Here is a 22,330-nt window from a genome sequence, read left to right as displayed (position 1 = left end):
AACAGGCACCTCTCCCCTGGCATCATTTCTTTTTTACGGTATCCAATGATTAATTCTGTGCTCATTAGGTAACAGAGCAGCATCAGTTCTGCTAATTGGCCTTGGAGGCCAGTAGATCTGCTGCAGGAATATGGTACTAAAATACTGATTTTTATTTTATGAAAAAAAAAAAAAATGACTTTATGCTCATACTAACCAAGCTGGTAATCATCATTAGGAAATGTGTAATAAGTAGATCCTTTCTGTTTATTACACATTTCACTAAACCTTTTAGCCTTGCAGCTATGTCAGCAGTTGGACATATCCCACAAATGATAATCTAATTGCAGCAGTAAATGAGAAAGTACAAATGGATGCTATCAGAAATAACGACATTTTTTCACACATATTGTGACATAAGCAAATGAGTCATATTGGGCATAAAAACATACTATATTGTACTTAAGGTGGGAGGATCAGTCGAAAATCAAGTTTTGACTAGAGCAGAGAAGGGTTAGAACCTCCGTCAGGTTCTTTTGCTGTTTGTGTTCCTGATGTTAAGATGCGCCCCTATCCCTAAGTGTCCATTCACACTACCGCGACTTGTCAGGCGACTTGTAAGCCTGACAAGTCGTGGTCCGTCGTGGTCCATGCAGTACTACAGGACCCGTTCTAATAGGAGCGACACAAGTCGCTCCGACTTAGAAAAAGGGTCCTGTACTACTTCGGGGCGACCTCGGAGCAACTTGCATAGACATTCATTATATGAAGTCCGTGCAAGTCGCGCTGAAGTCTCGGTGCACGGGACTTCTGAGATCGCCCCCGAAGTCGGAGCGACCTAGTGTGAACCGGCACTAAGTGACCATAGTCTTTGCAACAGTAAATAATAGTAAAAGTAACACTTTACAGAAGTCACAGATCAAGAGGTGAGGAGAAATCTCAAAATGGTTTGAATGTGTTTTTCAACCAGTGTGCCCAGGCACAATGTACCCAGGCACAAATTTCTTCAGTTCTTCAAATTATATACAAGCCAGCAGGTGGATGAAGCCTGCCTTTTAGTTACACAAAGCCACAGCTTTTCATTGTACACCATAACATCCTTCTAGCTTCAACCTCCTAATGACCAATGACATCTTCAGCTGATAGGGAGGATGTCAGTCGACAGCATAGCATCCTTGTTTGACCCTCCCCTGCCCCTCCCCATCAGCTGTGGGAGTCACTTTAGTTGAGTGATGGAGAAAAACTTAGGGAGAAGAGAAACATTGGAATACTAGTCAGTAGGGATCGACCGATATCGGCTTTTCGTTGTCGATGCCGATATTTTGGCCATCTCATATCGGTATTTGCCGATATTTTGTACATCCTATGTCAGAGTCCGAGACTAGTCTTCTCCTCCTCCAACCATTAGGTGGTGATGCTCATGTAAGGGTAAAATGATGTCACATAGCATAATTCCGTTTACAAATGTTATTGAATATGCCACTCACATACTGTATGTACAAATGAAAGATATATGCAATTCCACATTAGCAGATCTGCTGGCAGATCGATATCTTTCACCCACCTGCAGTAAGTGATACCCGGGTGATACCGCTCTATTCGGCATACGATCTCGGAGGTCACGTGTGTGGTCACGCCCGGCATGACCACGTGACCTCCGAGATCGTCATCGTATGCGGGACAGAGCGGTATCACCCGGGTATCACTTACTGCAAGGGGGAGAGGGACGGATCGGTATCAGGTGGGTGGGAGATGGAGCAGGTGAGAGACATAACGGTATTGAGTGGATGCCGAATGGAGCGGTATCACCCAGATATCACTTACGGCAAGTGGGTGAGAGATACTTATCTGCCAGCAGATCTGCTAATGTGGAATTGGCGTCGTGACGCTCCGATGCGCCAATGCGCATGCGCGAGCGGGTATATAAAGCCGAGGATTTTCAACAGGGCGCCACTTCCCTCCCGCTGAGGGAACGTGACGGACGCCCAGGACTCCCAGATATCCAGCCCCTTACTCTCTCACCTGAACAGTAAGTTACCATCCGACAATGACTATATTTTTGCATTGTCGGATGACTCTTTCAAATGTCAAATGCCTCTAATTTAGGCTCACTTGTACACTATTTTACTAGGGAAACCACCTGGAATACAAGACCGGGGCTCCCTCTACTGGTGCAAACTTGCAACACCCTAAACCTGTAAGTTATACAGTCCACATAAAGATTCATTAAAGCATCCTTGAAATGTTGTCAATAAATCTGAACACCCACCTTATCCAAACATTTTCAGGACACGAGAAGGGATTTCTTTCCACTCAAGCCAGAGCGCCTACATCCCTCTGTAAGTCAGTGATAAATTAAATCTCTTCCTCACCATCATTATCCCCCATAATTCACCTAATCCTTCTCATATCATAGAGACAGCGACTCCCTCAAAATCCTGTGTGAGTTAATTTGGGAGAGCAGATGCAAAGGTCCGGGATCTGACGTTTAATGTCACAAGTATGTGTATAAATTTACTTCTCCATGCTATAATTGAAGTATCTATACATCAGCTTGTAAAATTGACATGTACCCACTATATATCTTGCAGATATGGTGGCCCACTCTTTTCCTTGATAAAGGCAACGTATTATAAAATGCAGAAACGCGTTGGAAAATCGAGATATACTCTCTCTCAACACGTTCCAGAGTCTCTTACATGAGCCAGAACAGATAGAGATCTATATCCATGTCACCATTCACACTGTCACTTTTTCTACCTTATACCACTGTACACATGGGTCTATAACCCATAGGCACTCAAATTATCTCATGTTCATTCATGAATTTTGTTTTCTGTTTTTTTTTTAATAAATTGTGATAATTTACTTATTTTGTCATACTATTACCTGACCTAGCCCATAAAGTCCCATACCTTTGCCCTGAGGCACCAAACACCCTTTTAGATGTGGAATTGTTTATATCTTTTGTACATATATGAGTGGCATATTCAATAACATTTGTAAATCGAATTATGCTGACATCATTTTACCCTTACATGAGCAATATTTGGAATATCGGCAGTATCGGCCAGTTCCAGGGCCGATACAGATATATCGGCAAAAGTCAATATCGGCCCTCTATATATCGGCCTTGCCTATAATCGGACGATCCCTACTAGTCAGTACCAGTGTGCAAAAGTGTATTTGCTTTGGAAGAATAAATCACCTCTAACATTGGGTGTCCTACTTGTGTGGATGTTGCTGTATTATGTAAAACTATTAGAACAATCTTTACATTTTAGAATGGGGTGCTTCGAGACTGTCCATGATTTTTAAAGGGTGCCTCAAGATTGTCCATAATTATTAAAGAGTGCCTTGACTGAAAAAAAGGTTGAGAAGCACTGGTTTATTATACAATATGGCATCCATGGAAATATGAAATGCAGTAATACTTTTGACCAGAGAAAGTATTTTAATTGAGGAGTACCATATCGTATAATAAAGCATGTGCTCTAGTTTTACAGCATAAATTATACTAACCCGGGTTTGTTATAAAATGGAGCTATGTATTTTCCTATATAAGTCAAGACATGTGTAAGGCCACTTTGACAGACTGCCAATATGCAGTCAAATGCAGATAACAGGCCTGAAAGTACTGAACACATTTGTAAATTTGGTGTAATCCAGCCAAAGGAGTCATTTAAAGTGAAATCCCCGGCTAGAACGTAGCTTAAAACGGTGTCCACCCCCTTTAAACAGCTATATTAACTACCATGTAAAAAAAAGATACTTATACTTACCTATTCTAAGAATGTTCTGATTTGGTCATGTGATCAGCCCCCAGCGGCCAGCTTCAGGGGAGAAAAGGGACAGCCAACAACTGATGACCCATAGCAAGCGTATAGGTTACATCACCGCCCAGGCATTCCATCCATTGTCCCTGCTCTCTCCTCTGCTTAACCTACCTGGCGGTATTCCCGAATGTGGATTGGGGTGGAATTTTAGTGCCATTAACGGTAACCCCCGAGACACACTCGGGGTACCGCCAGGGAGCATCGCTTGATCCTGGTAGAGGTTACTTACCTTGTCCCCGGGATCCTGCGATGTGTCACTGCAGCATACGGGGGACGGATCTTCCGCCCGATGCTGTGAGCCCCAGCTTCCGTCTCCTGCGAGTGTCACGTCGCAGGGGGGTGGAACCAGCGGCAAATTCAAATAGTAAAACACACAAACACACTGATATATTGTAATCCTATTGGATTACAAAATAAAATAAATTGACATTAGTTTGCCCCCCAGTACCTATATATATATATATATATATATATATATATATATATATATATATATATACTTTAACTTATTTATAGTTATTTATTATATTATAATTTATGATTTTGTGTTTCAAACTTTATCATACCCGAGATGTTATAAAGAAGAACGCACAGTAAAAAAAAAAAAATCATATGTAAATAGTTGGTTTGGGCTGCTCGTCCTTAAGAATTACATACAAAATAATTGTACCGCTTTCAGCACATAAAATCGGAAACAATCATACCGCCAGGGAGGTTAAAGCCAGCTGCTGGGGGGATTATGTGACCGGACTGGAGTACCCTGAGAATAGGTAAGTATATGCATCATTCTTCTACAGAGTAGTTAGCATTGGAGTGAAGTTTTAAGCTTCACATAATAAATTGTGTTAATATTTTCTTAAATGTTCAAATCATCTGCAGATAAAATAATATAGGTATTTTACCAGAATATCTTATTAGATGGGAAAAGGAATAATATCAGTATCTCAGAAGTTATGTAACCTGTGGAGTTTCCTTATTGGCTTATCTGTTGATGTATTGCAGTAGTCTTTTCAGAGAAGCTTATGAAACACTACAGTTCTCAAGTCACTGGGAGAAGATAAAAAAAAATGTAATATAATGAACATTTGAGTTCTGGTTTTAAAGAGTTCTAAAAGCACCTGACCAAGTACTCAAGAAGTGAGACGAGAGCAGGCCCTTAAGCAAACAAAAATAATTTGCATATACACTAGATCATGGTTAATGACATGAAAAGTGCCTGAAAGGCAGAATGTATCAGCTGAGCCGCAAACGAATCATTCAGCATAATCTACTCCCCCACCCCTGGCATCTGCCTACTCTCAAATGAATTAAAGCTATAAATGAAAAACTTTTTTTTTTTTACATTCCATTTCAAGGCAAACTGCAGTTTGATAATGAATAAAGTTGTTTCCAGCAATCCTCAAACTTTAAGGCTACTCCAAGAGTTTCCCTAACCATAGAAACAAAGCATTTGGTATTCATCCAAAATCACATATATAACACCATACAGCTTTTTAATGTAGACCTTCAAACCATCAGATCCAATAAAAAGAAGCAAATACACTTCAAAGTATAGCCCTCTTTACAAGAATGGTATACAGTAGTGGTTACCATCAAGTGGTAAATTGTGGAGGGGGAGGTTGAGGCCTACAACAATCAAGGTAGTATAGTGGCACCTTCCCCCATGTAGTCTACATGTACAAAGAGAGAGGGGGTTACAGATCAACCAGCTGGTGGAGCTGTACCAAGGGGGATTTGAGTGTGCCTCTTAAGATATCTGTATATGCGTATATTTCACAAGCGACAAAAAACAAATAATATGAAAAAAAAATCACAAAATTTTATTTAAATATCATAGTATACAAATTCTGTAAAATCTACATTGTTTGATCAAAACAGATCATAACATTGAAAAACTCATACAGGGTTAACAGTGATGCATAACCGTTGCTGGAACTACGCGTTTCGCAGTGGATGCTTCCTCAGGGTCCAGCAAAAGTGTTTATACATTAATATTGATTCAGTTACAAAGATCTTTGTTTGGGGATCAAAGTAGAAAATGTAGAGTATGCACATTTTTTTTAAAATCAAAAAATGGAGGAATCTGCCATAGATCCTCATCCTGGCTGAATTGATGACAATGTCCTAGAGAAACGAGCTTTGATTCCAATGACTTGCAAACTGACCAAAGCTCAAAACTTGGGACAAACATTTTTTGGAGTTGACCTGTCCTTTTAGATCCTTCGGACATACGCACTTATTCACTTTATGTATATGTGCTACTCTAGCACTAATACCTTATACTTCTTACCACTGACTGTTTAGCAGTGCAATAGCACAACTAACATCTATCCCCTCTTTCATATTTACATCTGATGGTATATGCAAATATACTGGGGATCTATGGCAGATTTCTCCATTTTTTTTATTTTAAAATAAACGTGCATACTCTACATTTTCTACTTTGATCACCAAACAAGGATCTTTGTAACTGACTCAATGTATAAACACTTTTGCTGGACCCTGAGGAAGCATCCACTGGGAAACGCGTAGTTCCAGCAACGGTTATGCATCACTGTTAACCCTGTATGAGTTGTTCAATGTTATGATCTGTTTTGATCAAACAATGTAGATTTTACAGAATTTGTATACTATGATATTTAAATAAAATTTTGTGATTTTTTTTATATTATTTGTTTTTTGTCGCTTGTGAAATATACGCATATACAGATATCTTAAGAGGCACACTCAAATCCCCCTTGGTACAGCTCCACCAGCTGGTTGATCTGTAACCCCCTCTCTCTTTGTACATGTTACCATCAAGTGGCTGATGCTCAACTATTGGTTACTTTAGGAATTACCCAGAAAGAAGCAATCCTAGCAACAGCAATGCGATCATTGATGGGGACTATGGAGGTATCCAATGCATTTAAAATTATTTTTATGCAGGATTTACATAGCACCGATAGCACAGATAGTCTACGCAGGGCCGACAGTAAAAGTTACAATACAGTTCAATACAGGAGGAATCAGAGGGCCCTGTTCATTAGAGCTTACAATCCAATAGGGAGGTTCAAGTGATACAAAATGTAATAAATAAGGGGGATGGACTGATGGAGAAAAAAAAAGTATAGTTGTTAGGTGGAGGCAGAATAGGATTCTCTGAAGAGGAAAAGTTTTCAGGGATCGCCTAAAAGTTAATATAGTAGGAGATAGTTGGGCAGATTGGGGTAGGGAATTCCAAAGGATGGGAGAGGCTCGGGAGAAGTCCTGAAGGTGAGTATGGGAGGAGGTGACAAGCGAACTAGAGAGCAGGAGGTCTTGGGAGGAATGAAGAAAACAATTTAATTGGTATTTCAAGACTAGGTTTGGTTAAAAACTGTGTGTATAGCTTTTATGTATCTATTCACACACTTTTATTATAATACTATTATATCACTATACTATATATTATTATACTATTAATATACTACTATACTATTACTATTTATACTACAAAACTAACATCTAAAATAACTATTGGGTGCAGATGGAATTCTCTGCTCATGCTGTGAATGGTGGTGAGTGGTGACTAAATACATACAGCTTAAACTGAACAACGCAACAAAATGTACCTAAATTAGTTGGAAAGGTGGACATTAATCCAATTTAATATGGCATTTAGATGACATGACTATTGATAGAATTGGTACAGTTGACCAAACAAAATGTTACTGGTGTCTGAGGTTTACAGAGGCTGAAAACATGATAAATAATTGTAAGGGAAAGTAGTGTGACCTTTATTGTAGAGAATACCGTAATTGTTGAATCTGGCTCCTGCACCATCTATTTTTGCAAAAACCGTGTTTCCAGGATTAATCAGAAAGACCTCTACATTTTCCTAATCACTGAATATATGTACTTGTAAGTATTGAGATTAAAACCAAAGATACATAGAAGGGTTTTTGGCTTGAACCCTGTGCTATAGTGTATATATAAAAAGAATTGCACAGGCAAGGTGACAGTTCCTCTTTACATTTTAAAATCACAATTCTTTACTTGTGGTAACAGACTGTACAATCCTTTTTTTGGCAAATGTTAAATAAACCAATGCCAAATATGCATTGTTGCATTATTAATGTACAATAACTCAGCTCCAGTCTGTCTCCCGGGTCCCAGAATAAAGGAGGTGAAGCCAGACTGTAAATTACAGCCTACAAAGCAAAGATACCTCTACCTTGCCTGTGATAGCCATGTATCACAGGCCCTTTTAAGCAGCTCAGTCCTGTTAGTAAAATTCTTAGGAGTAGCAAAACATCTCTAAACATATGGGGAAAATGGCTCCCTATGGCGTAAGCTGCAGAAGTAGCATGTGGTAGCAATCCATTTTACATTATTGCACAACGATCTATTTATTATGTGCAATTAATCGCTAACATATGCTACTCGATCTTTTTCAATGCCTAGTGATTAATCAGTAGCAAATTTAGTAGCAGAATTGAGCTATTAAAAAAAATCTCCTGTGTAAAACCAACCTAAAGCCGGCCAAACACGGTCCAAATCGTGACCAGTTCAGCAGGGGCCGACCGAGATTCTAACCATGTACAGGCAGGGTTATTGTACTCAAGTTGATCAATCGATCAATTTGGGTACAACTCGCCTGTCAGATTTTTCATGCAATTTTTGCCAGTGGCTACAGCCACTAGTGGCAAGTTTAAGTGACTCTTGGCAAGTGGTAAAATTCTTTCAAGCAAGAAATTAGACTTGCCCATGTAGCTCTAGCCTTTGCCCATGTAGCTCTATCCTTTGCCCATGTAGCTCTAGCCTTTAAGCTGCACATTTTGAAGAAAAGGTTGCATTTGAAACAGCTTATGGAGAAAACTATGAAGTCACCACTATGTTCACATGCTATTGGAATGGGAAGGTTCACTTTAGGCCTGCTGGTCTGTTTTTGTTCTAGAAGCCCATACTCACTAAAGATATTGCAAAATAAAAATACACTACCAGAACCCAAGATACAGTGGGGTCGATTTGTTTAGGCAAAAAAGGCTGTTCACTTTGGAAGAGAATTTGCACTTAGCTTAGTAAGAGTGGTGAAAGAATACAAAGAATATCCAATTCTGTGCAGCAGTGGCGGCTGGTTCTTTTGGGGGGGGGTGAAAAATGGAAAACAAACCTCCCCCCTCACTTGCACCGCCACCCTCCTCCCCCGAGGTGACGGACGGGAAGGCGGCCTTACCTTAGAAGATGAGGAGGGGTAGGGCTGCTGCTCCTCACTCCAGTCGAGGGAAGAGCCGGGGCTTCTCCTCTCAGCCGAACAGAAAGGGAGTCCTGACTGGCAGGAAGTCCTAAGAATATCTGGCCAATCGATTCTCAGGACCTTACCCTGATTGGCCGGGAGGAGAATCAGGAAGACGATAGCGAAAATTAATTCGCTATTGTCACACAACTGGGTGGGCTCAGGGCACAGAGCCCATGCTTTTTTTGAAGCCAATGAGAGCCTCAAGCTCTAATCATATGCTTCCAAAAAAAAAAAAAAACCCATTGAAACCCATGCGTCCGGTGCCCTGCATAGACATTAGGGGCCGGGTGCATGGATTAGGGGGCTGGCACCCCAGTGTCCTTAATGGACGGGCCACCACTGCTGTGCAAGTTAAGTTTTTAAAAAATAGTATTTTTGCTTGTATGGGTGGATGATGGAAGTCAGAAGAGCTAACTCATTCATTGAGCTAAGGGAAAATGCCCTTGGAAATGGAATATTCTCTTAAAAAGCAAACAGCCTATCTGTCTTTAGGAAAGCAACCCATATATATGTGGTGGATGGTCCCCATTTATTAAAATATCATAAATAGGAATCAGTTACCCATATAAACCAATTAGTATAAAACAGTGTTTCTGTATTTTGTAAATTTGAATGGCTCCTAAGGGCAACACAAACATTTCTTATTTCACACACTTTTGTTACCCACTAATATTGCGCATTTTATGTTTTTCTATAAATTCATGGTACAATTATTTTACTTTAATGAAGTCAAATCCTTGAAATCTGCAGTACAATTGGTTTCCCAAGTGTTGATATAATTTGCACTTTTCTCTGCCATATTAATTAAGCCTGTGAACAGTGTGAAGCATACTGCAGAAGAGCATTACTGTTCATCAAAGAATAGGAAAAGGAATTCTAATGTTTTGCTTCCTTTCTTTTTGGGGGTTGTTTGATTTTTTTATATGAATATTTGTGACTTGAAATGTCACTGTGGTATACAACTACTAACAAATGCAAGCAGTTCTTACATAACCATAGCACCTTATTTAACCACCTTAACATGAAAAGCATATACACTTGATATAAGTATATATTTGTATCCCTAATATGCATAAAAAAGAAGTGTTACAGCATAGAATATTGATTTTTCTATTATATATGTTAACAGAAAAAAACTGTTTACAATTTAAACTCTATACTTAGTATGGAAGATTCATATACACCCAATATAATCCATTAATGGATTACTGATACCCTCAGCAGGAAGAATGTATGTATTACAACTACGGCTAGTGTACAGCTCTGCAAAGTACACTTAAAAGTGATTGTGACAATCACCGAACATTCACTGCAGGAGAATCAATCGCTGTATTTTAAAACACATTTACCCGAAGGATTCACCTGCAGTGAGTGGTGAAGATCACATTAACTGTTTTATAACTACCCTTCTATGAATCTTGTTTGAGAAAGCAAAATCATGTTTCTGCTCTTAGTTCCGTCTAATGAGGGTCCTTTACTGAGAGGATAAGGCAATATGCAAAACCATAATAAAGGCGGTCCCCAGGTTACAAACAAGATAGGGACTGTAGCTATGTTCTTAAGTCAAATTTGTTTGTAAGTCGGAACAGGTACATTTTTTAAGGGTAGTTCCAGCCAAAAGAATAATTTTTACGTTTTTTGGATAGCATAGGGAAGGGTTACCACCCCTGTACCACTTGTTTTGCTGTCTGTGCCCCTGTTCTGAAGATTTTAACTCACTTTCTGTCCCTATGACAATTTGATTTTGAAAATGTTGGGTTGTTTTGGAAACAAGTGATAAAGCTTCAGTGGAAACACCTTTTTCCCATGAGAACACTTACAGGAGTGAATTTCCCTTCCTAGGGTTAGATTTCTCCTCACTTCTTGTTGTCTCTCTCTGTTTTTCTAAGTAGGAGTCGTTTGTAAATCAGATGTTTGTAACCCAGGGACAGCCTGTAGACTCAATTCTTTAAGCCATAATGATCAGCTTGGGCCGATGTGAATATGTACTGTATGTGTCATACCTGTGGGATCCTCCTGGAATCTGGAAATTACTGTAATAGACACCACTAATATAGTGATTGCCACTAGCTTCCAGGTCCTGTGCCAAGCAGCTGCCCTGCTGAAAACTGTAAAAAGGCACGCGCACCATTCAGAGAACACTTTTTTATTTTCTCAGTGAACGTAAACTGTCTTCTGATTGGATGAGGTGGAGTTCACGTGATGTCCCAGCCCCACCTCTCTACTTCATTCAATCAGAGAATGCTTTGCATTCATTGAGAAGATGCAAAGAGTTTCTTGATTATGCCCATGCCAAGGGAGCTCCCCCCTGTGTTCACAATGCAACAGGGCAGCAGCTCGACCCAGAAGCTAGCGGAATTCACTGTGGGGATCCCACAGGTATGGCACAAGCAAAACCAATGAGCTAAGGGTCTCTAGGCTCTCCCACTCCTCAATGGCTTAATACAGCAGTGAGAGCCATTGGCACAGTCATTGAGGAAAGAGTGGGGTATGGGGCCAAGCTGTTCTCTTTGTGTCTTATAGACACACAGCTGGCTTATAAGCAAGCACGCACAAGTGCCCCCATAGCAAGCAGACTGCAATGGGGGAACTCGGTGGGGGGGAGCCTGGAGTGCCAGCAGGGGACTCAAAAAGAGGAGGATCGGGGTTGCTCTGTGCAAAACCATTGCACAGAGCAGGTAAGTATGAAATGTTTGTTATTTTAAAGAAAAAAGAAACAAATGTTTAGTATCACTTTTATGAACACTTTCACAGGGATCAATCAGTATTTTTTTTTTATTCCAATGTTTTGTTCCCAAGTATATACCTATTAACTTCTTGAAGACCAGGCCTTTTTCTGCTTTCAAGAAAAAAAATCTGTATTTTTTGCTGGTAAACCCCTAAACCTTATATTTATCATATATTATATAACTTTTACATAACTTTTATATATATATATATATATATATATATATATATATATATATATACACACAGTATATATATTTTTTTTTCTTTTTTTTTTCTGCAGCAGCAGCAGCAGAGACCCTGTAATCTGTAATACACAGTATCTCACAAAAGTGAGTACACCCCTCACATTTTTGTAAATATTTTATTATATCTTTTTATGTGACAACACTGAAGAAATGGCACTTTGCTATAATGTAAAGTAGTGAGTTTACAGCTGGAATAACAGTGTAAATTTGCTGTCCTCTCAAAATAACTCAACACACAGCCATTAATGTCCAAACCGCTGGCAACAAAAGTGAGTACAACCCTAGGTTAAAATGTCCGAATTTGGCCCAAAGTGTCAATATTTTGTGTGGCCACCATTATTTTCCAGCACTGCCTTAACCCTCTTAGGCATGGAGTTCACCAGAGCTTCACAGGTTGCCACTGGAGTCCTCTTCCACTCCTCCATGACGACATCACGGAGCTGGTGGATGTTGGAGAACTTCTGCTCCTCCACCTTCCATTTGAGGATGCCTCACAGATGCTCAATAGGGTTTAGGTCTGCAGACATGCTTGGCCAGTCCATCACATTTACCCTCAGCTTCTTTAGTAAGGCAGTGGTTGTTTTGGAGGTGTGTTTGGGGTCATTATCATGTTGGAATACTGCCCTGCGGGACAGTCTCCGAAGGGAGGGAATCATGCTCTGCTTCAGGATGTGTCAGTACATGTTGGCATTCACAGTTCCCTAAGTGAACTGTAGCTCCCCAGTGCCGGCAGCACTCATGAAGCCCCAGACCATAACACCCCCACCACCATGCTTGACTGTAGGCAAGACACACTTGTCTTTGTACTCCTCACCTGGTTGTCACAACACACGCTCTAAACCAAATAAGTTTATCTTGGTCTCATCAGACCACAGGACATGGTCCCAGTAATCCATGTCCTTAGTCTGCTTTTCTTCAGCAAACTGTTTGCGGGCTTTCTTGTGCATCATCTTTAGAAGAGGCTTCCTTCTGGGATGACAGCCATGCAGACCAATTTGTAGCACTTTGTGGCATATGGTCTGAGCACTGACAGGCTGACCCCCCACCCCTTCAACCTCTGCAGCAATGCTGGCAGCACTCATACGTCTATTTCCCAACGACAACCTCTGGATATGACGCTGAACACGTGCACTCAACTTCTTTGGTCGATCATGGCGAGGCCTGTTCTGAGTGGAACCTGCCCTGTTAAACCACTGTATGGTCTTGGCCACCGTGCTGCAGCTTAGTTTCAGGGTCTTGACAATCTTCTTATAGCCTAGGCCATCTTTATGTAGAGCAACAATTCTTTTTTAAGATCCTCAGAGAGTTTTTTGCCATGAGGTGCCATGTTGAACTTCCAGTGACCAGTATGAGAGAGTGAGAGCGATAACACCAAATTTAACACACCTGCTCCCCATTCACACCTGAGACCTTTTAACTCGAATGAGTCACATGACACCGGGGAGGGAAAATGGCTAATTAGGCCCAATTTGGACACCTTCACTTAGGGGTGTACTCACTTTTGTTGCCAGAGGTTTAGACATTAATGGCTGTGTGTTGAATTATTTTGAGGGGACAGCAAATCTACACTGTTATACAAGCTGTACACTCACTACTTTACATTGTAGCAAAGTGTAATTTCTTCAGTGTTGTCACATGAAAAGATATAATAAAATATTTACCTATATGTGAGGGGTGTACTCACTTATGTGAGATACTGTACAACAAAAACATAAGACTCTCTAAGTTCCTATGTTCACCAGTCTATAAACGTTACTAGGGTAATCGCAGAGGTGCAAAGAATTAAATAAAATACTCCCAAAGGAGAATTTCAGACTAGATAATACTGGATTTAATTCAGTGCTTGCTCAATAAACAGAAGCTATAGATCGATAGGATGGTGCTATAGCCTGGAATGCAATTCTATCTATTGCATGATAAATATTACAATGAAAAACATGTTTTACTTATCTTGGGCCTTACAGAAATGTTTTCTAGGATTTGTATTTCATACATACTAAGTCTGGTATAGTAATCCTGCCACAAACACATTGCAATAGTTTAAAAAGAATGTCCTATTTTGAACAACTTCATTATTTCTCATACCGCTCTCCAGAGACTTCTGGGTATTACAGCAATCAGATTAGATGGTAACTAGACATGAACAGATAATATTAAATGTTTTCATTTTAACAATATGCGTCCATAGACTTCTTGCTTGTGCTTATAACAAATACCTGTGGAGTTGTATTTGTGATTTCAAGAACAGCAGCTAAGAAGTTTAGACCTCCAGCTGCAGTGGAACTATTAATCCCTGTATGCTCTTTTAACCTAAAAGTGTAAAGGATTAGCAAGATAGCCACTGGGACTTGTGTTTACACTGCAGCTGGAGATCTACTGGTCATTAATCTAATGTACATGCTGGGCCATAGACACGCTGCCCCTGGTACAATTATCACAATTTTTAAATGTTGAGGCTTGGTGCTCCGCTTTTTGAACCTTGCTGCCCATGGCTCTAGAGCCTCTGAGAGGTTATCTAAGTAATGATCCCTGCAGGAAGATTTATAACCACTTAAGCCCCGGAAGGATTTGCCCCCTTTCTGACCAGGCCCTATTTTGCGATTCGGCACTGCGTTACTTTAACGGACAATTACATGGTCATGCAACGATGTACCAAAACAAAATTTACGTCCTTTTTTTTCCCACAAATAGAGATTTCTTTTGGTGGTATTTAATCACCTAAGAATTTTTATTTTTTCGCTATAAACAAAAAAATAGCGACAATTTAGAAAAAAAACAATATTTTTCATATTCTACTATATGACATTCCCAAAAAAAAATTAAAAATCAAAATTTTTTAACATTTTAGGCCAATTTGTTTTCTGCTACATATTTTTGGTAAAAAAAAAATTTCAATAAGGGTATTTTGATTGGTTTGCGCAAAAGTTATTGCGTCTACTAACTACGGGAAAGATTTTTCTAATTTTTATTGTTTTTTTTTTTTTTTTTACTAGTAATCGCAGCGCAATCTGTGATTTTTTGCAGGACTGTGACATTGCGGCGGACAGATCGGACCCCTAACTGACATTTTTGACACTTTTGGGGGGACCAGTGACATTACTACAGTAATCAGTGCTACAAATATGCACTGTTACTGTAATAATGACACTGGCAGGGAAGGGGTTAATACTGGGGGTGATCAAGGGGTTAAATGTATGCCTAATGCTTACTGACTTGTGTGTGTGGGGGGGGTTCTGTGATAGGCACAGAGATCGTCCCTACCTGCCCTGCCTGTCAGTGAGAAGATTCGCCTGCTTTGTTTACATAAGCAGGCGGGTCTTCTCTCCGTTTACCAGACGATCGTGGGAGGAAGGCGGCAATCGCCGCCTCTCCTCCCACGGCCTAACTCCCGCTGTGTCTAAACACAGCGGGAGCGCGGCTCTGGGGGCGCATGCGCCGCACAAAAACCCTTCCCTTCCAGTCACGTAGTACTACGTGACTGGACCCAGGGAAGCCGCACTGCTGCAGTAATATTATTGTGGGCAGTCGGCAAGTGGATAAAATGTAGAACAGTTGAGCAGCCAAGCAAAAAAGCAGTACTGTAAAGAGAAGAAAATTACCAATATACATGACTAGTGAAATTTACTAAAAAAGTAGAGGCTGTTCACTTAATAAAAGCGATTGCTCACTCAGCACAGTAAATCCACAATTTTTTACTTTGAATTTTCAACAGTGGCAACTAGTAACTGATGATCTTTCAAAAACTGTAATGAATCCGTCAGCTGCTCTACCTTCTGTGAGTGTTATTTTTTTGTGCACCCGTAATTAGCTTCCTTGCTTTAAGCTAATCCACTTCTTTTAGGACAGCCTTTTTCAACCAAGGTTCTGTGAAACCATAGGGTTCTCCAGGGGTTGCTAGGGGGTTCCTTGAGCAAATAAATATTTTCTTAATTTTCTTAATTATCTTAGTGATCACAATGACAACAATTATCTTTTTAGGTATTTATAAGGGGGAAATCTCTCAATGACTACAAGTGTATGAAGCACTTCCCAGTGACCATCATGCAAAAGCAGTAGATATCTAGGGGTTCCCTGGGACCAGAAAGCTATTTCAAGGGTTACTCTGTGTTACAAAAGGCAAGAGAAAGGCTGCTATTCTGAGCTAGCCAATCATTTCAATTGCCTTTATAAATATAGAAAGTGTGCAAATTTCGAATCTTTTGCCATGCTCCCAACAGCGAAGAGCCCCTGTCACTCTGGTTCAAGGCTCATATGTTTTATTACAAGAAAATACAGGCATGCAATGTGCCATATTTTCTGCTAGGCCTTGATCAGAATTTATGGTTTGTAGTAATAAGTTGCTCACAGAATAAATATGACACACAATGTTTAGTTTAGGGTTTTATACCTGATTTGTGAACACTGCGTAGACAAGAAAGGGAGGCATTTAACCGATCACACTCTTCGCTGCTAGCACCAAACTTCCCCAGTGTTTCGCAAACCTGCTCATCAGTCATATCTAAGAAGTCTTCCAGAGAGATCTGCCCAGGGTCAATTACCTGAAACAAAAAAAAAATGTTGATATTAATCCCACTGTATGGCAAGGGCTTGCCGGACATTTTATAGATAGATAACTCCTATCCTAATATTGATCAATGTTTCCAAATGGAAAAGAACTACTGCTGATCCAAAGATGATGCTTTCAGGCATTCCTAATGGTGTACAGTTGAATCGATATATTTAATTGCTTGTTTACTATGTCACTTTTTACACTCAAAGGGAGATTCTTCTTCACTAAAAATCACCCAACCCTCCCGCCCTGTCTTCTTGACATGCTACTATCAACAACATTTTAACCTATGTACAAACTGACATACAAAAGTAGAAACAGTTGTAAAGAATTTGACAAAATTTGGAATGCTTGGATTGCCTCATGGGGCCATTGATGGTCTTTTACATCTATGTACAGTGAGGGAAAAAAGTATTTGATCCCCTGCTGATTTTGTACGTTTGCCCACTGACAAAGAAATGATCAGTCTATAATTTTAATGGTAGGTTTATTTAAACAGGGAGAGACAACAAAAATATCTAGAAAAATGCATTTAAAAAAAGTTAAAAATTGATTTGCATTTTAATGAATGAAATAAGTATTTGACCCCTATTAATCAGCAAGATTTCTGGCTCCCAGGTGTCTTCTATACAGGTAAGGAGCTGAGATTAGGAGCACTCTCTTAAAGGGAGTACTTCTAATCTCAGCTTGTTACCTATATAAAAGACACCTGTTCACAAAATCAATTAATGATTCAGATAACAATCTCTCCACCCTGGCCAAGACCAAAGAGCTGTCCAAGGATGTTAGGAACAAGGTTGTAGACCTACACAAGGCTAAAATGGGCTACTAGACCATCGCCAAGTAGCTTGGTGAGAGAGTGACAACAGTTTTTACGATTATTCGCGAATGGAAGAAACCCAAAATAACTGTTAATCTCCCTTGATCTGGGGCTCCATGCAAGATCTCACCTTGTGGAGTTTCAAGGATCATGAGAACATTGAGGAATCAGGCTAGAACTACACGGGAGAATCCTGTAAATGATTTCAAGGCGGCCAACACGTTGCTTTGTGCACATAGTCACCATCCACGTTCCCTAATTAATGGTATTCCCGTGGGTCAGTTTCTCCGCCTCAAGCGGAATTGTACAGATGAGGCCGATTACCAAACTGAAGCTAGGGATCTCCATAGACGGTTCAAAGAACGAGGTTATTCCCATAATACCATCAGATGGGCCGGCAAAAGAGTGGGACCAAGGCAGAGGTCGGAGTTACTCCTTATAAAAGATGACTCTTTACCTCTGTCTGGGTCAGCTCAACAAACTCATCCCAGGATTATCACACGATATGGTTCACAATGGGACCAGGTTCGTGAGGTGATCACTAAACATTGGCAGGTCCTGACCGTATCACCTATAATTGAGAAAATAGTGGGACCCCGACCCCTGATCACCGCTAAACGTGCTAAAAACCTCAAAGATGCCTTAGTTCACTCTGAGTTTGTGCGAACCACGAACCTGGTTGACTTCCTTGCCCCCAGTCAAAGGGATGTTTGCATGTGGAAAGTGTTCTATTTGCAAACAAGCAATAAATTCAAAGACCTTCTTTAGCTGTGATATGAGTCAGGAGTTCACTATTAACAGTTTTATTAACTGTCAAACTGAAAGAGTGATCTATCAAATCATATGCCCCTGTAATAAATCCTATATCGGGAAGACGAAACGTCAGCTGAGGATCAGGATTTTGGAGCACTTGGCAGATATTAGGAATAAGATCGACAATAAAACGATACCACTGCACTTTCTGGAGTACCACAGTGCCAACCCGGATGGATTACTATTCCGGGGTATCTATGCGCTAAAGCTCCCTGCTAGACGTGGAGACTTTGACACTGTGTTGCTCCAGAAAGAAAAGCTTTGGATATTTAAAATGGGGTCTTTGGCCCCTGTGGGGCTGAATGTCGAGTTTAGCCTGAGGCCATTCTTGACCCCATAATTGATATGTCTGCCACCCCCATCCCCTCTGATTATCCCAACTTGTTTGCTGGTCTATTAATCACTTCCATGTTCTGTCCTTGGTATTAGATTCATTGTTGTTATATCTATATCACCTATATGCCCCCCAATGTTTATATTTGGAATGGGATATTCCCCACCTTTTCAATCTCCCGAATCCCAGTCTTCTCTCTCTGGTAATTTTAGCTATTTCGGCCACTACCGATGGCGTGAACAAGTTTTTGGTTATCATAGGGCCTTGGTTAATAGGACACCTATTTGTTCCCACAACACGGGGAACCAGTGGTATTTTGAGGACATACAAAGTAATATTATATTCCTTACCAAATCTCTTGTTTTTGTATACCATCTATAGTGGGATTTCTGTCAGCACTCTCTACCTTATGGTCCCCCAATCTCCTAGTTTGATCTTCTATGCACATTTTATTTTATTTTTGTAAAAAATTCTTTCAGCACCCCTGTACTGCTATGGGTATACTGGGCTTCAAGAGACCTCTAACTTTTTAACTTTTTTATAACTTTACATCAACATGTTGCAGCTATACTCAACCATATCAATTGCCTCTTGTCTATAATATATTTTCAATGAGCAGTATTTTGATTCAGCATGGTCCAGGGTTAGCTGCCATAGAGATGTATATTGTACAAGTAATGTTATATGGAGTTACTATGGCTTCCCTTTGAATATATAAGTTGTATACTGACATCTGGTGGCCAAATGATGTCAATACACCTTGATGGTCACGGTCTGATTTTCATTCACCTGAATTTGATCAATCAATTATTGTCCATTATAAAAGGGAATCCATTACTCCCCTTTAACCAGCTCAGATGAAACCGACATGAGGCGGTAAAACGCGTCAGCCTTATCAGTTGGATTCCATCACCACGACCAACCTCCTCGACGTGTGTAGGTGACCCCCATAGCCTTCGTTTGGCTACGGCTCCCCCGGCTACGCTGCTCGCCGCTACCGGATGTGACGTGAGACCAGCCGTCACGGACCCCTCCGTCACTGTCTGAAGACTCGGCTTGAGCGAGCGCTGAATGGGACTACGCCGTTGGAAGCCTACACGAGCCGCTGGGTCACCGTTGATCTACACACAGAGGTACGGACCTTTCACATCTTTTTAATTACTGCATGGTGTATACCTTCTTCTATCTGGCAGCACGAAGGATCTCCCTGCCTGCTTCCCCACTATCTTCGGGGTATGCTACACTACTATTGAACGGCCGGCTGGCAATTGTTCTATCAGTGCTTAGGATATTACATAGAAGAATTCCACACCTACTATTGTGTCGGTTCAGAACCTGATGGACAGCATCATTATTTGGAGTCTATATCATCCAGCTAGCACCAACCTCCTATACATCAGCAATTGAAATACCATCCCATCTCCATTGCTTGGATCAATATCGACCTAAGGGGGGTTTTTTTTGTTTCAATTGCTTCATCCACTCCCAATAGGTGGTTGCATACCTACTGTGCTATACTACTACCCTGCTATCTCCAACTACACGGGGTTTCTATCCAAGAACTTTGCAGGCAATGTATAATTAATTACATGGATGTGGCCCAATACCTTTGATTTTACCGTCTGAACCCTCACCATAGAATCATTAATTTTCCAATTGTGTTCTGGTTGTGATGTCATCCACTGTATGTACATGTTTTTATTATTTTATTATGTATGGTGTCCATGTATGTTCACTGTCTGCTCACCAGGCATAAGTGCTTTAATAAACTGTTTAATATATTTTTTTCACTATAAACCGGTTATCACAGTGTATTTTTGGTGTCTATCCCTGATCATCTTTTTGGTTCTGTGAAGAGTCTTTGGAAGCAATCTTGTTTTCATCACATTCACAGATACCTTCTCTTTTTGAATGATTTCAAGGCAGCTTGAACCAAAGTCACCAAGAAAACAATTGGTAACACACTATGCAGCACCTGAAAGGTCCCCCTGCTCCAGAAAGTACATGACCAGACCCATTTGAAGATTGCTAATGAACATCTGAATGAATAAGAGGAGAACTGGATGAAAGTGTTGTGGGCAGATGAGACCAAAATCAAGCTCTTTGGCATCAACTCAACTCACCGTGTTTGGAGAAGGAGGAATGCTGCCTATGACTCACACCAGAACACCATCCACACCGTCAAACATGGAGGTAGAAACATTATGCTTTGGGGATGTATTTCTGCTAAGGGGACAGGACAACTTCACTGCATCAAAGAGATGATGGACGGGGCCATGTAACATCAAATTATGGGTGAGAATCTCTTTCCCTCAGCCAGGGCATTGAAAATGGGCCCTGAATGACCCAAAACACACAGCCAAGGCAACAAAAGAGTGGCTTAAGAAGAAGCACATTAGGGTCCTGGAGTGGCCAAGCCATTCTCCAGACCTTAATTCCAAAGAAAATATGTGGAGGGAGCTGAAGGTTCGAGTTACCAAATGTCAGCCTTGAAACCTTAATGACTTGGAGAGGATCTGCAAAGAGGAGTGGGACCAAATCCCTCCTGAGATGTGCAAACCTGGTGACCAACTACAAGAAGCATGATTGCCAACAAGAGTTTTGCCACCAAGTACTAAGTCATGTTTTGTGAACGGGTCAAATATTTATTTTCCTTATTAAAATGCAAATCAATTTATAACTTTTTTGAAATGCGTTTTTCTGGATATTTGTGTTGTTATTCTGTCTTTCACTGTTAAAATAAACCTACCATTAAAATTATAGACTGACCATTTCTTTGTCAGTGGGTAAACGTACAAAATCAGTAGGGGATAAAATACTTTTTTCCCTCACTGTACAGGGAATGTGTACAGGGAATGTGCTACTTCCTCCTCTCTGGTGGATCTATCTCTGGCAAGTTCTACATTCTTATCTTCTCTCCTCTCCCACTCCAACCCTCTTTTTCCCCCGTTTGTCATTCCTTCCCACTGCCTAACTCCCCTCCCTTCTTTCCTTTCCTCTTCTCGTCCCTCCCCTCCAGGTTCATATTGTGAGACTTGTATGTGATAAGAAGGAGGTTTGTCTTGTAAACTTTCTAGAAAGTAAATTCTTATCACTTTTATACTTGCTGCAAAGTAATGACTCAGAAATGATAAGATTTTGCTGCACCTCTTTTTTTTTGTCTATTATCATACTATAGAATATGTAAAAGAAATAAGTTCCACGCTACTGTAAAGGAGAACAAAAGGCTCACATATAGCCAAAGGTTATATCAGTAATAGTATGGAGGGGGGAGGGGGGGCGGCGCTGCCTGGGAGGATGGAGAGTAAAACAATAAGCTGAAAAGCAGTATAATAAGGTCTGGAGAAAGTAACATATGTAGTAAAGATCCAGTAAGATTGATGATAATATGGCAATATGTAAAAAGGTACTAATCAGTGGTTATATTAACAATACAATCTAATAGTATACACAATTAGAACAAATGAATAAAGTGACCGCTAAAGTGCAGAGATATGGACGTCCATACAGTGAGTCCAGTAATATTAGTGGCAGAAAAAAGTAAGATTTACAAAGAAATAGTAAATAAAAATAAAGTGCTGGTAGAGAGCAATGCAGTTAGGTGTGCAGTGCTAAGTGACTGGGTGCTGAAACTAGATTGAGCAAGGTGGCCCTTGTAGAGAAAACTAAACCATATAGGTAGTAAATAGTAGTAGTGGGTATTTCTGGTGAGTGCATATTCTACCTGAGGGATCCCCAGCACTCAACCACCATACCTACCACGG

General features: G+C 40.4%; 1 protein-coding gene across 2 annotated transcripts in view; it reads right to left on the bottom strand.

Moving 5' to 3' along the window:
• The window catches only part of KSR2 (kinase suppressor of ras 2), a gene marked incomplete at its 3' end in the record, with an annotated part of 683,082 nt that overhangs the window by 504,357 nt on the left and 156,395 nt on the right, over positions 1–22,330 (bottom strand). For both annotated transcript variants that reach the window (XM_082252187.1, XM_082252188.1), the window contains exon 3: positions 16,438–16,588. In XM_082252187.1, coding sequence (XP_082108313.1) covers positions 16,438–16,588 — 151 coding nt within the window. The remainder of the gene's footprint in view (positions 1–16,437; positions 16,589–22,330) is intronic.

Source organism: Pelophylax lessonae, assembly GCF_965119305.1.
Source record: "Pelophylax lessonae genome assembly, chromosome: 1".
Taxonomy (NCBI): domain Eukaryota; kingdom Metazoa; phylum Chordata; class Amphibia; order Anura; family Ranidae; genus Pelophylax; species Pelophylax lessonae.
Note: the sequence above shows the minus strand (reverse complement) of the source record. Positions and strands in the feature narration are given on the sequence as shown.